General features: G+C 52.3%; 1 protein-coding gene across 1 annotated transcript in view; it reads left to right on the top strand.

Moving 5' to 3' along the window:
- Positions 1–4,956, top strand: part of LOC102532399 (putative serine/threonine-protein phosphatase 4 regulatory subunit 1-like) — a 75,968-nt gene extending 71,012 nt beyond the window's left edge. The window contains 2 exon segments of the mRNA XM_072943534.1: positions 582–747; positions 2,969–4,956. Coding sequence (XP_072799635.1) covers positions 582–747; positions 2,969–3,273 — 471 coding nt within the window. The 3' untranslated portion in view covers positions 3,274–4,956.
- The last annotated feature ends 7,795 nt before the right edge of the window (positions 4,957–12,751 follow it).

Here is a 12,751-nt window from a genome sequence, read left to right as displayed (position 1 = left end):
CCCTGTCCGGGATGCCCCGCATCTGGGACAGGGCTCCTCTCTGCTGGAGCCCGCTGTCTCTCCCCCGTGCTCAGAGCCTTAATTCACCATGAGATGATGACATCGCGAGGCTATTATTCATCTGGGAGCAGAGTTCAGAGTGTTCCAAAAGTTAGCAGAGACAATGGGCCCCAAAATAGCCCGGAAGACCAGAATTCATCAAGTCTCTAGGGAAGCCTGCGCCCCTCTGGGGAGGCCGTTCTGTGCCGGCCGGGGTCTTCCTTGTGCTCGCAACCACCTTCCTCTGGACACCCAGAAAAGCTATTTTCTCTCTTCAAAACATGGACAGGAAGAATTTCCTGCCTCCCCAGCCTGCCCGACGGTAAATTCGTATTTCCTGGCCATGTATAGAGCGTTACACAATGTCACCCCCTGGGCGGCTTCCAGCTGCGCCGTCCTGGGCTGCCCCTCTCTGATCCCAGCATGAATCTGGCGTCTGAGTGAGCTTTTCCTCGGGAGCGTCAGTCGCCCCCCAGCCAGGTGTGTCTGCGCTCCTGCGGCCACTCAGGCTCACGGGGCTGGTCTCTGTTTCTCTCGCCCAGCTGTCTTTCCTCGGTGTTACTGAAGATTCTTTCTACCAGACTGCAAATTCACAGCGTTTTAACAACCAGCAGTGGAAGACATGGGTGTCTCAGAGAGCGTTCGTGGCTTTGTACATCGCCTCGCACCGAGGTCATGTGGAGGTGGTGCAGTACCTTCTAGAACACGGTAATTCTGATTGAAGCTGAGTATGTTCAAGAGTGGGGGGAGCCTTTTGCAGGGAAAGGGGACAGCGTGGCTTGTCCTCCTGGACCTTCAGCAGTGGCTTCCCTGGACCCAGGTTTGCCAAGCACCATCATGGGCCACTCAGTCCCTGTCTCAGGGGACTTAGGACCTGTTAATCGGAGGCTGTGTCCCCTCTCTTGGCCAGGTCTCAGGAAGATGCATTCTGTTGTGGGGAGATGGACCTTTCAGGACACCAAGACCAAGGAGCAGCTGAAAGGGTTTCCTGGCTTGTTATGTCCGAGCAGACACACTGCTGGGGAGATCCCCAAACCGCCTGTGTTCTTCCTTCCCCACTTGAAGTTCCATGTCTGCAGTGACCTGAGGGGCCTAACCCCAGGCCGGCATCCCTCTCTTGGTGGTTGACAGGCTGACCGATCTCCTTTTTCTCCAAGCCTTCGAATTATTTGCCCCAAAGTCTCTTTTTCTCTCTCCTCCACCAAAAGGCAATTTCTCTCTCTCTCTCCATCCACAGATAGAAGCCTTAGCCCACCTGGTCTCTGAATTAAAGGGCTGTGCCTGAGGTTTTTGGATGTATACTTTATCTTCCTTGGATGGGAGATATTTTGGGGGGAAAGAGGCCACCGATTGAGATGTAGACCCTTCACGAGCCATAAGCAATTGTTGCCGACAGCCCAGGTTTCCTGGGGAAAAGGGAGAACGTAGCATTCGGTCAACGGTTTGAGGCTCAGGAGGGAGCCTCCTCTGAGGGTCTCCCATATCAACTTGTCTCCTAATGAGACCTCCCTCTTCCCAGGCTTTGGCTTTGACCCCAGGCTCTCTGTGCTAGTTCCCCCACTTCCACCAGCCAAGCTGGGAAAACATCTCAGAAGCCCAGGCAGGATGATGGGATCACGTGTCTGTGATGGGTGAAGGTTCTCCCGATGTCCTCCCCTCTTCCTCCCCTGCTTCCTGGACTTGCCTATTGTACGATGAAGTATGGGCTTTTCACAGCCCAGCAGTCCTTTAAGCTCATAAGAAGTCATTTTCACTCTGATGGAACTGGGATGTATTTGGAAGCACCAGTTAAAAAATTGCAGCCTGCTTTGCAAAGTTTTCTGTCCTTTGCAGACAGTGGCTGCAAAGAGGCGCCAGGGCCGAGGCTGGGCGTTGTGAGAACCTATTTAAAACTCTAGCTCACCGACCAGCCATAGCTCATAAAAACTGGCTACCAAAATGTCAGCTGCCTGTAGTTGAATTGCCTTGTTTTCTGTGTCATGATATTTGTTACCCAGATTTTGATTCAATTCAACAAGTCCATATTGGACAACTGTCATTAGTCCATCCATCTGCAGAAGGCAGGGAGGAATTCAATCGAAGTGAAATCTGTCCATGAGACAGGCTGCTGGTCATCTGTCATATTCCAGGCGGCTGTCCTCGCTGGGCATCGTGTTACGTGCTGAGGGTGAAAACAGCCGTGATCAAAACAAGTGTGTTTTCTGCCCTTGTGGAGTTTATGAAGGGAAGTCAGCAAATTATTACAAATAATTAATTCCATGGTCAATGGTGTGTGGCGTGTTCTGGAGACGCAGAATGTCTACTGAGCAAAGGCAGGGGATTCATGGAGAAGGGGGGTGGCTAAGGAAGGTTTTCCAGGGGAAGTGAATGAAATCTCAAGAAGTTAGAGTTAGCCCAGAAAACAAAATACAAACAGAAGGATATGAGAGTGGTGTTAGCAACAGGAACAGCATGTGCAGAGATCCTGGGGCAGGATCAGGGAGCAGGTATACTGAAGGGATAAAGCCAGAAGGCTGATGTGAGTGGAGCATAGAGGAAGGGAGGAAGAGCACTGGGGAGGGGGCTAAACCTGGAGTGATAAGGGGAGGTGGGGTGAGACGGCGCAGTAAACACCTAGAATATGGCCCCAAGTGTTGTGGATGCTAACAAGGGAATTTGAGCAGCAGAGGGAGTGATAAGGGCATCATAGGAAGATCACTGGCTGGCATCAGAAGGACACAGGAGGCAAGGCAGTGCTGGATGCTGAGGGGAGCAGCAGTGCCCCCCTCTGCTGCATTGGGTGCCAGGGGTGGGGGCAGTTGTTAATTCTCCCAGGCATTCCGTTCCCAGCCTCGACCCCTCCTGTGCTTCTCTTCTTGGATAGGTTTCTGAAGGTGTGGCTCACAGCCAGCATGGTGGTCCTCCCTCAGCCAACTTTCTTATTTCATAGGAGCCAACTGTCTCGGCAGGACCCCCGTGGGCAGGACCCCCCTGCACGTAGCCGCAGCCATGGGCCGGCTGGACTGTGTAAGCCTCCTGCTTAACCATGGGGCCTCCGTCAATGCCAGGGATGCCAAGGGCGAGACGCCCATGTCCGTCGCCCGCCGCCTAAGCGGCAGCCAGAGCAAGCGGCGGATGTTCCTCTTCTACTGGATGACGAAGCTGGGGACCAAGGGCCTGACCAACCCCGTCATGAACAAGGGTTTTCAGAGACTTAAGACCGGGTTTGGCTCCAAGAAGGAGAGCCAGAAGTAGCTCCCGCTGGGAATGTCTGGGCGCCGGCACTGACTCGGGGCCACTCTCCGGAGTTCACGTCCCCCGCGGAGCAGGATGGCAGGGAAACACGGCAATTAATCTGCATCGGATACGAGATGACCTGTCCTGTTGGCAAATGACCTGGGGAGGGGACTGACGGAAGGGGGTGAATTTGTGTTCATTTCCTCATCCATTACGGATTGAACAGGCTCCCATGCCAGCCTTTAATTCTGAGCTATTTGTTCATTGTAGCCAGGAACGCTGCTTGGGGTGATGGGAACCAATTACCTCCCCTCCCGTCTGGACACCATCTAATGCATCGGCGTAACAGGGGTAATAGCGATAATGACAATGGCCCTGTTGTTCCGGACAAAACGAGGACGGGCAGATGTCGTGAGGTCAGTGTGCAGGGTGACCTGAGAATTTCAGTTTGTAAAACTCATGGAACTAGGTGCTCTCACAGCTAGCAACGTTCTGGAAGTTTCCTTGAACCTTCCTGGAGGGGTCTGCTGCCTGAGTCAGTGGCAGGATTGGGGGAGACATGAGGCTGGCGGGGTCGGGGGTGCTGAGAGCTTGGTTCTCCACGAGGGCTGCCTGATAGCTCTTGGCTTCAAGGTGGTGAGTCGGCACTGGATTTGGAGGACATGGCATAAAAGAAGATGATGAGCTTGTAGGAGAGGGAATCAGAGCTGGCAGCTGCTTTTTGCCTTTCTTTCCATCCCCAAAGGTCCAAGCACCCTCCTCTCGCTAGCTCCCGCCTTTCCTGCCAGAAGTAGGGTGGCTTCACCATCCTTACTGCAGGGCAGTGTCTATGCTTAACTCGAGGTTCCATGCCCCACAAAAGCTGTAGACCTCTGGGTGGCCTGCCCTGTGGGTGAGTGAGCTGGTGTGGGAGACAAGAGGGAGAGGTGAGGACTGGGGCAGACTGACATGCGCACCCTTGTCTGACCAGGGTGCCATGACTCAGCTCCAGCAGAAAAGTGAGACAAAGGCAGCTAGATCTTTCCAGAGCTTTCCAGAGCTGGAAATCCGGCTTTTTGATATGATAAGTTCTGCTTTTTTAAAGCATTGGCTTGAATTTTTTTAAGATCAGCCCAGGGTACAGAAGGAGTAGGAGATCTGAGGCACACGAATGGGACTGTCTGCCGTTAACAGACTAACTCGTCTCACTGAGAAAGGAGGTGGAAGCAACCTGAGGCTCGTTGGAACATTCCATGGCTCTGAAGCCACAGGGTGGGAATGGGTGTTGCTGGGTGACACGTTTTGCCCACCCTCCCATCCCGCAGCCACGATGCTTCCCTAAAGCCATCCATCCTGACCCAACTTCCAGAATCAGTCTGCGTGGCCACAGTCTCTCCATGGTTGAAGTTTTGTTTTTTTAAGGTGCTGGAGAATGGGACTGTCTGCTGACCCGCCCTTCTTTCAGACTTGCATCCCAACCACTGGATTCTGCTTTCACGTTAATTGGCCGCGTTTCCTGCTGTCAGTGCGAGTGAGATCCGCGTCGATGACACGGCTTGACACTCGGTGGACTGGCTGCACCCAGCTCAGCAATCTGTTTGACAAATAGTAGTCAGGAAAAAAAAATACAGCTCAGTATCAACTGTGTCACAACAGAGAGCATGTGTTTGGCAGACGTTCTCCAAAGTCAATAGGCAGATATTAAATCACTTCGACCAGCGGGGTCAGTTCATTTAGCTAATGAGGTGTGTTTGGCAGGGGGACCTGGGCACCCTTTTAACTTAACAAGTGGCATGACTCAAAGTCATGTGTTTTCCGAGAGCTTTGCTGTGCTGTCTTTATCGCCGGGCGAGCCAGCTGCCTGACACTTGTCCCTAAAACTTTGGAGGGAGAAGCACTCTATCTTCACACGCCCCCAGTTCTGTGAAACATGTGGTCAGGAGCTGGGTGAGTTCCAAAGTGTCCGTGGTGAGCTGCCGCTCAGCCCGAGGCAGGGTCGTTCGGACGCCTTTGTAAGTCCTGGGGGCTCTTCATTTTAGACGGTCTTAACATCTTAGCTATTATATTCAAACAAGCCTGCGTCCCCTATTCAATAAATATGTCCACAGCCACAGAAGACTGGACTGACAGTTGGACTGTTCATTCTAAGCGGATGATGGCTGCTGGGGACCCCCCCACCCCCACAGATTTCCACTTACCTTGGCTGCTGGGACGCTTAGAGCCACGGTTAGCACCCACCTGGGGCAAATGCCCAGCCCCGCTCTCCCTAACTTTTCTCTTCTCCTGAATGAGTTATAATGAGTTTCCCTGTCTTGCCGAATTTGTTTGTTTTGTTTTACCACTTAATTTTTTGGGGGTGGTGGTGGAGGTAATTAGGTTTATTTATTTTATTTTATTATTATTTTTGTAATGGAGGTACTGGAGATTGAACCCAGGACCTTGTGCATGCTGTGCATGTGCTCTACCCCTGAGCTAGATCTCCCCCTTTATACATTTAATTGTAAGTTGCCTCCAGTCCTTTCTGGAAGCCACTGCAGTATTGATTAGAAAGAGGTCACAACAACTGTGGGGTTTGGAGGGTGGGTGACTTAAACATCTTGCCCAAGCCTGGCCTGGCTGACCCTGGCTCCCCGCCGTCCAGCCTCTGGTCCCTCCTCCTGTCCCCACTGTCTCAGGGGTGGCTGAGTTTTCTTCTGCATCCGGTCTATTGGCCTGGTCACCAGCATCCTCTGGAACCTGGGGGTGGAGGGTGCCTTGGCTGCCCCTCTGGACCCCTGTTCACCAGCTGGGTGTCTCAGCTCTATCCAGGGCTTGGGCACCTTGCCTCCTCTCTCCAAAGACTCGTCCCTGAGGTTTTAGCTGTGCGTCTGGGCTCTGGCCGCTGATTCCTCCCTCCGTCCCAGACCCGAATGCTCCTTTACAGAAGCGTATGCTCCGACCAGAGATTCCTAGAGAGGCAGAATGGCACCCACTGGTGGCACCTCAGGGGACTTCAGGTGGCTCCCGATGCTGTGTTAAGTGACAAAGCAACACAGGGTGAGAAAGTGATTCCGTTTACGAATCCCGCTCCTTCCTTTTAATTCCAACATGGAGAAAGCCCCTGTGTGATGTTACTGTCTCAGATTCCTCCCCGACCCTCGCTAATCTCCCTTTTAAAAATACCCAGAGCGATCTTCTGTAGGCAACAGTGTTTTGCTAGGATTTAATAATATTAATATTGTCTGGTTTTCAGTATATTTGTGGGCCAGGAGTCTCTTCCGTTTTTCACTCCTAACTATGTGAAGTATGTGAACTTGGGGCAAACGGTTACCTCCCAAGGGCCCCAGCTTCTTTGTCCATTGAGGGCCCCCTTCACCTCCATCCCAGCCTGGCTGAGACGAGAGACGTGACTTGTGCTCCCAGGGCCTGAAGCCCTGTCGGTGTGACCCCGCAGCCCCGAGGCAGAGCCTGGGCCTGCAGTCTGATGGGTCTGGTTTAGACTTTTCCTCTGCCACCAGCCGTGTGGCATGGGGCCAAGCCCTTGCATCTCTCAGAGCCTCAGTTTCTTCGTCGGTAACATTCGGGTGATAAAATCCGCCCCGTCATCGTTGGAGGAATTAAACGCTTGGCACAGAGCAGACGCTTGAAAAATAGTAGCCATCATCACTACGATTACTGCCACCACTTAATTTGCTTAAAATGTTTACTCACTGGGAATCAATACTTTCCCGGTTTCCAGACAGGCTCATCAATTTTCAGCAAACCTTCTACAATGAGCCTCCATCCAGAACTAATCATTCTCAAAGCAGGAGATAAATAATTTTCCTGAAACTTGCTGATTTTAGTATTAAGTACAGGGCTTCCTCAGCAACTTCCAGAAAGTCGTTCTGAACCCAAAACTCTAGGACCAGTTCTGCTGGAGACAAAAAAAAAAAAAAAAAAGCTCTGAGGCAGAGGAAAATTCCAGTGTCTCGGCTCTCCCTCCGCAGTGCGCACCGACTGCACCGGCATCCAGCAGAGGGCACAGAGGCCCATTAACATTTAGCAAAACGCTGGTGTTTGTGTTCCCCGGAAATGTCAGAGCTGCCGCAGTCTGCGCCACGCTGCACACTCAAGAGCGGGGCTCAGCAGTGGGGGCTCCCAGGCGGGCTCCTCTGCCTGAGCCCCTGGAATTGTCTGCAAAATGTCTGCGCACACACATTTTCTGGGGAGAACTTTCGTAACTCTCGTCCTGTCCTGGGAGGGTCTGTGGATCCCCCAAACCTGGGCACAGACAGGGAGACTGACCACCCTGGTTGTCAAATCAAACCAGAGCAGCAATGCAGTATCCCCTTCGACCCATTTGGTGGGCGTGCCTTGTCAGTTTGCAGCTGGAAAGAATTATAAACACCGACAACGCCTGGTGCTGTGACGTGCGTGCGCGTCCCCGGCTGTCTCTCAGGAGCGGGGCCTTGCAGAGTCCCACAGCCTCGCAGGGCTCCGATCTGACAGTAGGTATTCTGAAGGTCTGGCTGCCCGATTCTGTAAATCTGTCCTACAGAGACAAAGCCCCAGGATGTGAGATGTGCGTCTCGTGTGAATGTTCACAGCAGCTGTTCCTGGCGGCAAGTGCCCGGAAAGGCTCCAAATGCCCACCAGTGGGAAGGAGGGCCGTGCATTAAACAACTGACTTGATTTGTACATCCAGGCCAAGGGACGGCCGCGAGGGGTGTCTGTGATGTGTCATTAAGTGAGAAAGAGCAAGTTGCCCAGGAAACGTGTCTGAGCTCATTGAGTTACCGTTCTAAAAAGGAGGCAAATCCGATAACTGTGCACATAAGTTTATTTGAGCAAAATGGACGATGTCAAAGATCTTCAATCTCTTAGCATCGCTTTCTTCAGGGCAGCAGGCTTGTTCTACAGATTTCCAAATGATCACAACCTGCCTGTCTTTTCTTCTTCTTTTTTCATTGTTGTAAGATACACATAACGTACAATTTGCCATTAATGACATTTCGTACATTCACAGTGCTGTGCAACCATCACCACTGTCTAGTTCTAGAGCATTTTCGTCACCCTAAAAAGAAGCCCTGGACCCATGAACAGCCCCCTCCCACACCCCTCCCTCTCCCCAGCCCTAGACAACCACCAGTCCATTTTCTGTCTCTATGGACTTGCCCATTCCAGATATTTCTTTTAAATGGAATCATAGAAGATGTGGCCTTTTGTGGCAGCTTCTTAATGTAATGTTTTTGGGGTTCAACGACGTTGTAGCATGTATCATTACTCATTCCTTTTTATGATTGAATAATGTTCCGCACAGAAAATACTGGCACTCTTTTTTTTTTTTAAAGGAGGTTCTGGAGATTGCACCCAGGACCTCGTGCGTGCTAAGCATGCGCTCTACCACTGAGCTGAACCCTCCCCCCCCCGAGCTATACCTTACACCCTCCCACCCTCCACTCTCTCACTCAGAGGTGCCCACGTAGCACCGTGCCAGGACAGATACTGGGCTGGGCACCACCAGGCAGGGCAGAGTGTCGGACGGAGAGCAGATAATCAGACCTCACCCACACCTCCTCCTCACCTCTGCGTGTATCAGAGCGCCCAGCAGGACAGGGCCTCGGGGGTCCTGAGTATTTTCTTCCCCGCTCAGGCTCTGATTCAGTAAAAGACCCTCCCCAGCCCTCCTGGGAGTCGGCTCGATGGCTCCCGCCAGGTGGCGCTGCTGCGCGCTGTGGCCGCAGATGGGCAGATGCGGCGGCCACCAGGTGTCGCAGCGAGACCGCAGATCAGTTCTCGACACCGACAACGTCCTTTGATCCGAGGAAAGCACATCTCTATGTGAGCCCCTGGTCCAGGTGGTCGGTCCTGGTGCGCCTAATTTTCTCATCTCCCTTTAGATATTACACCCCAAGGACTCCCCGCGCGATTCTTTTATTCTGTTTTGATCTCTGTATCGTATGGAATATTTTAAAAGTCTAACTTTATGTGGGTAGTATTTTCACATAAGATTAATAGTACAAGAATTTTAGAAAGAAATTAAGTCCTCCAAAGATTCTTCCTCTAGGGGCTCACGAACTATGGTCTTAGGGTCAGGGATAAGAGCCAGCCAGCTTTAGCAAGCAATTCAGTTCTTTCAAACCACCAAAAGGAGGGAAAGTCTAGGACCTCCTTCGCAACTCTCACTAACATTTAAATTAATGTCTTATCACCCAAGAGGGTCTGCGACAGGAAAAGCAAGAAAGAATTTTGCTAAATTAGGTATTTCTTTTTCTTTTTCTTTCTCTCTTTTAAAGATAGAAAAAAACAGCTTTATTGCTTTGCCGGGCAAAGGGAGTCACGGCAGGCTAGTGCCTTAAAGGCTTTGAGCCCCTGAATTAGGTATTTCGAAGCTCAAGAGCCTCAGTGTCACACCCCCCAAGCACAGTATAAGCTGTAGTCCACAGAGAAGGGCTGAGGCTGAAAACAAGCATGTGTCAGTGTTGCTGTGTTTTTTTTTTTTTAAACCAAATTACACCTTCAAAGAACTTCAGATTTATCTCCACCTTTCTGCAACCTGTGGTTTATTTCCTACCTGGTTCATCTCATGCATGGTTTAGAAATTCTATTTAAATAGTGAAAAAAGAAATGTGTCCGATCCGGTCTTGCCAGCGCTATAAAGTACCTCATTTGCCTCTCATAAGGACCCCATAAGGCGTTACTATTCCTGCCCCAGGGTGACAGAGGCTTGGGGAGCAAAGTGCTCGCTTTTGAAAAGAAATGAATCAGTCCCCTGCAGCTGTGAGCGCTGGAGGTTTAGACGGACGCAGCACGTGCCTGCCCCGAGGGGAGGCGTCTGACCTACTGCCGCTGCCCCTCCTTCCACAGATGCGGGGTTGAGCCCTCGGGTGGGACAAAGCCCCGCATCAGCCCCATCACCCTGCACACCCACCCTGCAGCTTCCTCTCCCCGCCTCGGGTAGTTACACGATCCTTTGACCATCTGCAGCTGTGACTCAATAGCCATCTTTTGCGAATCTTAAGAAGTCCAGCCTGGCCCCAGCAGAGAGGCAGCCCGCCCCACGGTCCCACCCTCGGCTCAGGCTGGCCAGGGCTTGCTGGTGGCTCTGTGGCTTCAGCCCCCATGCTCTGTCCCCCACGGGTCTCCACTTATTCAGCTGTTTCTGTGCCTCTGGTGGGGGCCTGGGATGCAGGGGAAGTTGGAGGGGACGCGTGTCTCTTCCCTGGCCGCCCAGGCCCTCTGTCGGGGGGTACCAGGTACTGAGTGGGTTTGGAGTCCCCCACCTGGGACTGTCACAGTGATGATGTCCTGCTGACCGCTAAGCGCCACCCTCCTCCTCCCCCTGCCTGTTCCCTGGGCGGGGGCTGTGTGGCACCACAGATGGCACTTGTGGGGAGAAGGGGGCTGTCCTTTTAAGACCACACCTGCCCCATGACCCGCCTTCCGTGGGTCCACTTGGCCCATGGGAAATTGGTCCTTGTCCTTGTCCTATGGGAATCTTGAAGGATGGGCTGCTCCCAAGGTCCTGCCCTGGATCCAGCGTGGTGAACACTCCCCGGGCTGAATGTCAGGTTCCCCGGGGGTAGCCCCAGTCCCCACAGAGGGTCTCCTGTGCTCTTCGCTTGGCTGTGGGTGGTGACAGGGATGGTGGGGAAACACCCAGAGCACCTGCGGGCGATAACTCTCTCCAGAGAAGTCCTCCCTCCCTACACTGAGTTTCTAACGCTCTAGAAAGCAGTGGCTGGCTGTGCTTTGGTGGAGGAGGGGTGTGTGTGGGAAGAGGGTGTGGGTCTCAGAAATGGCTTTGGCTGGATTAGCAAGCATGGATGTTACCTGCATGGTAAATGCCTCTGTTTGGAAGATGGGAGACACATCACTAGTTCTCAGCACGGGCTTCGGCTGAGATTCCGAGAAAGTGGGATGCATCCTATCTGACATCCTGAGAAATGTGGTGGGCCAGCCAGTCCCTGCCCTCATGAAGCTGCCGCCTGCTGGGGGTGACACAACAGACGCAGTAGAGAAGGTTGCGCAGCTGGCTTGCACTAGGGAGGAAATCTGCAGACTGATGTGGCAGAGAGTGACCACAGGGGACAACTTAGAAGCAGTCATCTATCTGGGTGGCTGTTCAGAGGAGGTCAAATGCAAGCTGAGATTTGATGAATGAAGAAAAATCTGGGCAGGTTTAGAAACTTCTAGAAACCATTACCAACAAGGTCAATAGAGTAAAAGATGGGGGTGGGAAGGCAGGCAGGGTCCGGGTCAGGCAGGGCCCAGGTCAGGCAGGGCCCAGAGGCTGTGTCCGTCAGCCCTTGCCACCACAGTGCTGGGTAACCACTCAGAACTCGGTGACTTGAGCCAACAGAGATGGATGTCTGCGAGCACTTTTCATCTGTAGGTCGGCTGGGGTTTGACTGCTCTAGGCTGGGCTTAGGGGCAGGGGGAGGGGCGCAGCACTGCTCCATGTGCCTCTCAGCCTCCCTGGACCAGCAGGTTCCTGGAGCGTGGTCTTGTTGCAGCATTGGCAGAGGTGCAGGAGAGGGAAAGAGGAGTCACGCTGAGCTCCTTAGAGTTCTCTTCCTGGGCAATGACTGACTGGCACAAGTAGCAGCTGCCCCCTTCCCGAGTTTGCCCCAGTCCCTACCAGTCCCTGTTGCCTCTCCCACCCAGCCCTGCCACCCATTTACATGACTTGCTAGGCTCCTAAAAGCATTTAGTACTAGATGAATGGTTCAGGCTTTTAAAATGTTTGCTCCCTGCCTCAAGGCATTTCCAAGTCTACTGAAAGAAAGGGGAAGTGAAAAACGTGAAGATGTCAAATCATTTAATATCTTCATAACTACTGCTGCCATGACCTGCTGGTGATTTATTTTGAGAAAGGCTATAGATTGAGTAAACCCTCCCACTGTCCCTCCTCCAGGAAGTTTAGAATTAGAACCAGAGGATATGATTCTATTGAACTCTTGCCAGAGCAAGTTCAAGAGGGAAGACCTTGACCTCTTCTATTTGGTTTCAGACCCCATGACCCTCCTTTTGGAAGGGAAAAAATCTTTCTGGCATCTTTTTCAGTTTTTTTTAAGCAAAAGTTTTGCTAAATCCTTGGGAACCAGAAACCCCAACATCCTGTTTTTATATGTCCAGAGCAAAAGATAAGGATCTAATTTAAACTCTGATCCTAGTGCAATAAGACACAATTCATACAAGACATGCGTGCCTCCCTCTTCCCAGAGCCTGTTTCTGCCCAGATTAACGCAAAGCCTGCGTAGCCTGTGAAACTTTTTTTCCCCCCAGGGAGTCCTGAGGTCAGGGCTGGTCCAGGGCAGGTGCAGAGCACGTTTGTGAGACTCTTTGGGGATTGGAGAGGGTGTTTGTGGCACCCAGAGGGTCTGACAGATCTTAGGTTGGTCCTTTGGATGCTGAGCTGGAGGCAGACCCATCCATTTGTGGGTGAGGGGCACTGGGCTGCAGCGCGGCATCTCCAGGCATCCCGGAGTGGGGGGGTGCTGCATGCATAAATCAGACGCCTCTGCAGGCTGAATCCCAGCCAGTATCGATTGGA

The sequence above is a fragment of the Vicugna pacos genome, chromosome 19 (assembly GCF_048564905.1).
Source record: "Vicugna pacos chromosome 19, VicPac4, whole genome shotgun sequence".
NCBI lineage: Eukaryota > Metazoa > Chordata > Mammalia > Artiodactyla > Camelidae > Vicugna > Vicugna pacos.
This window is presented reverse-complemented; position numbering and strand designations above follow the sequence as displayed.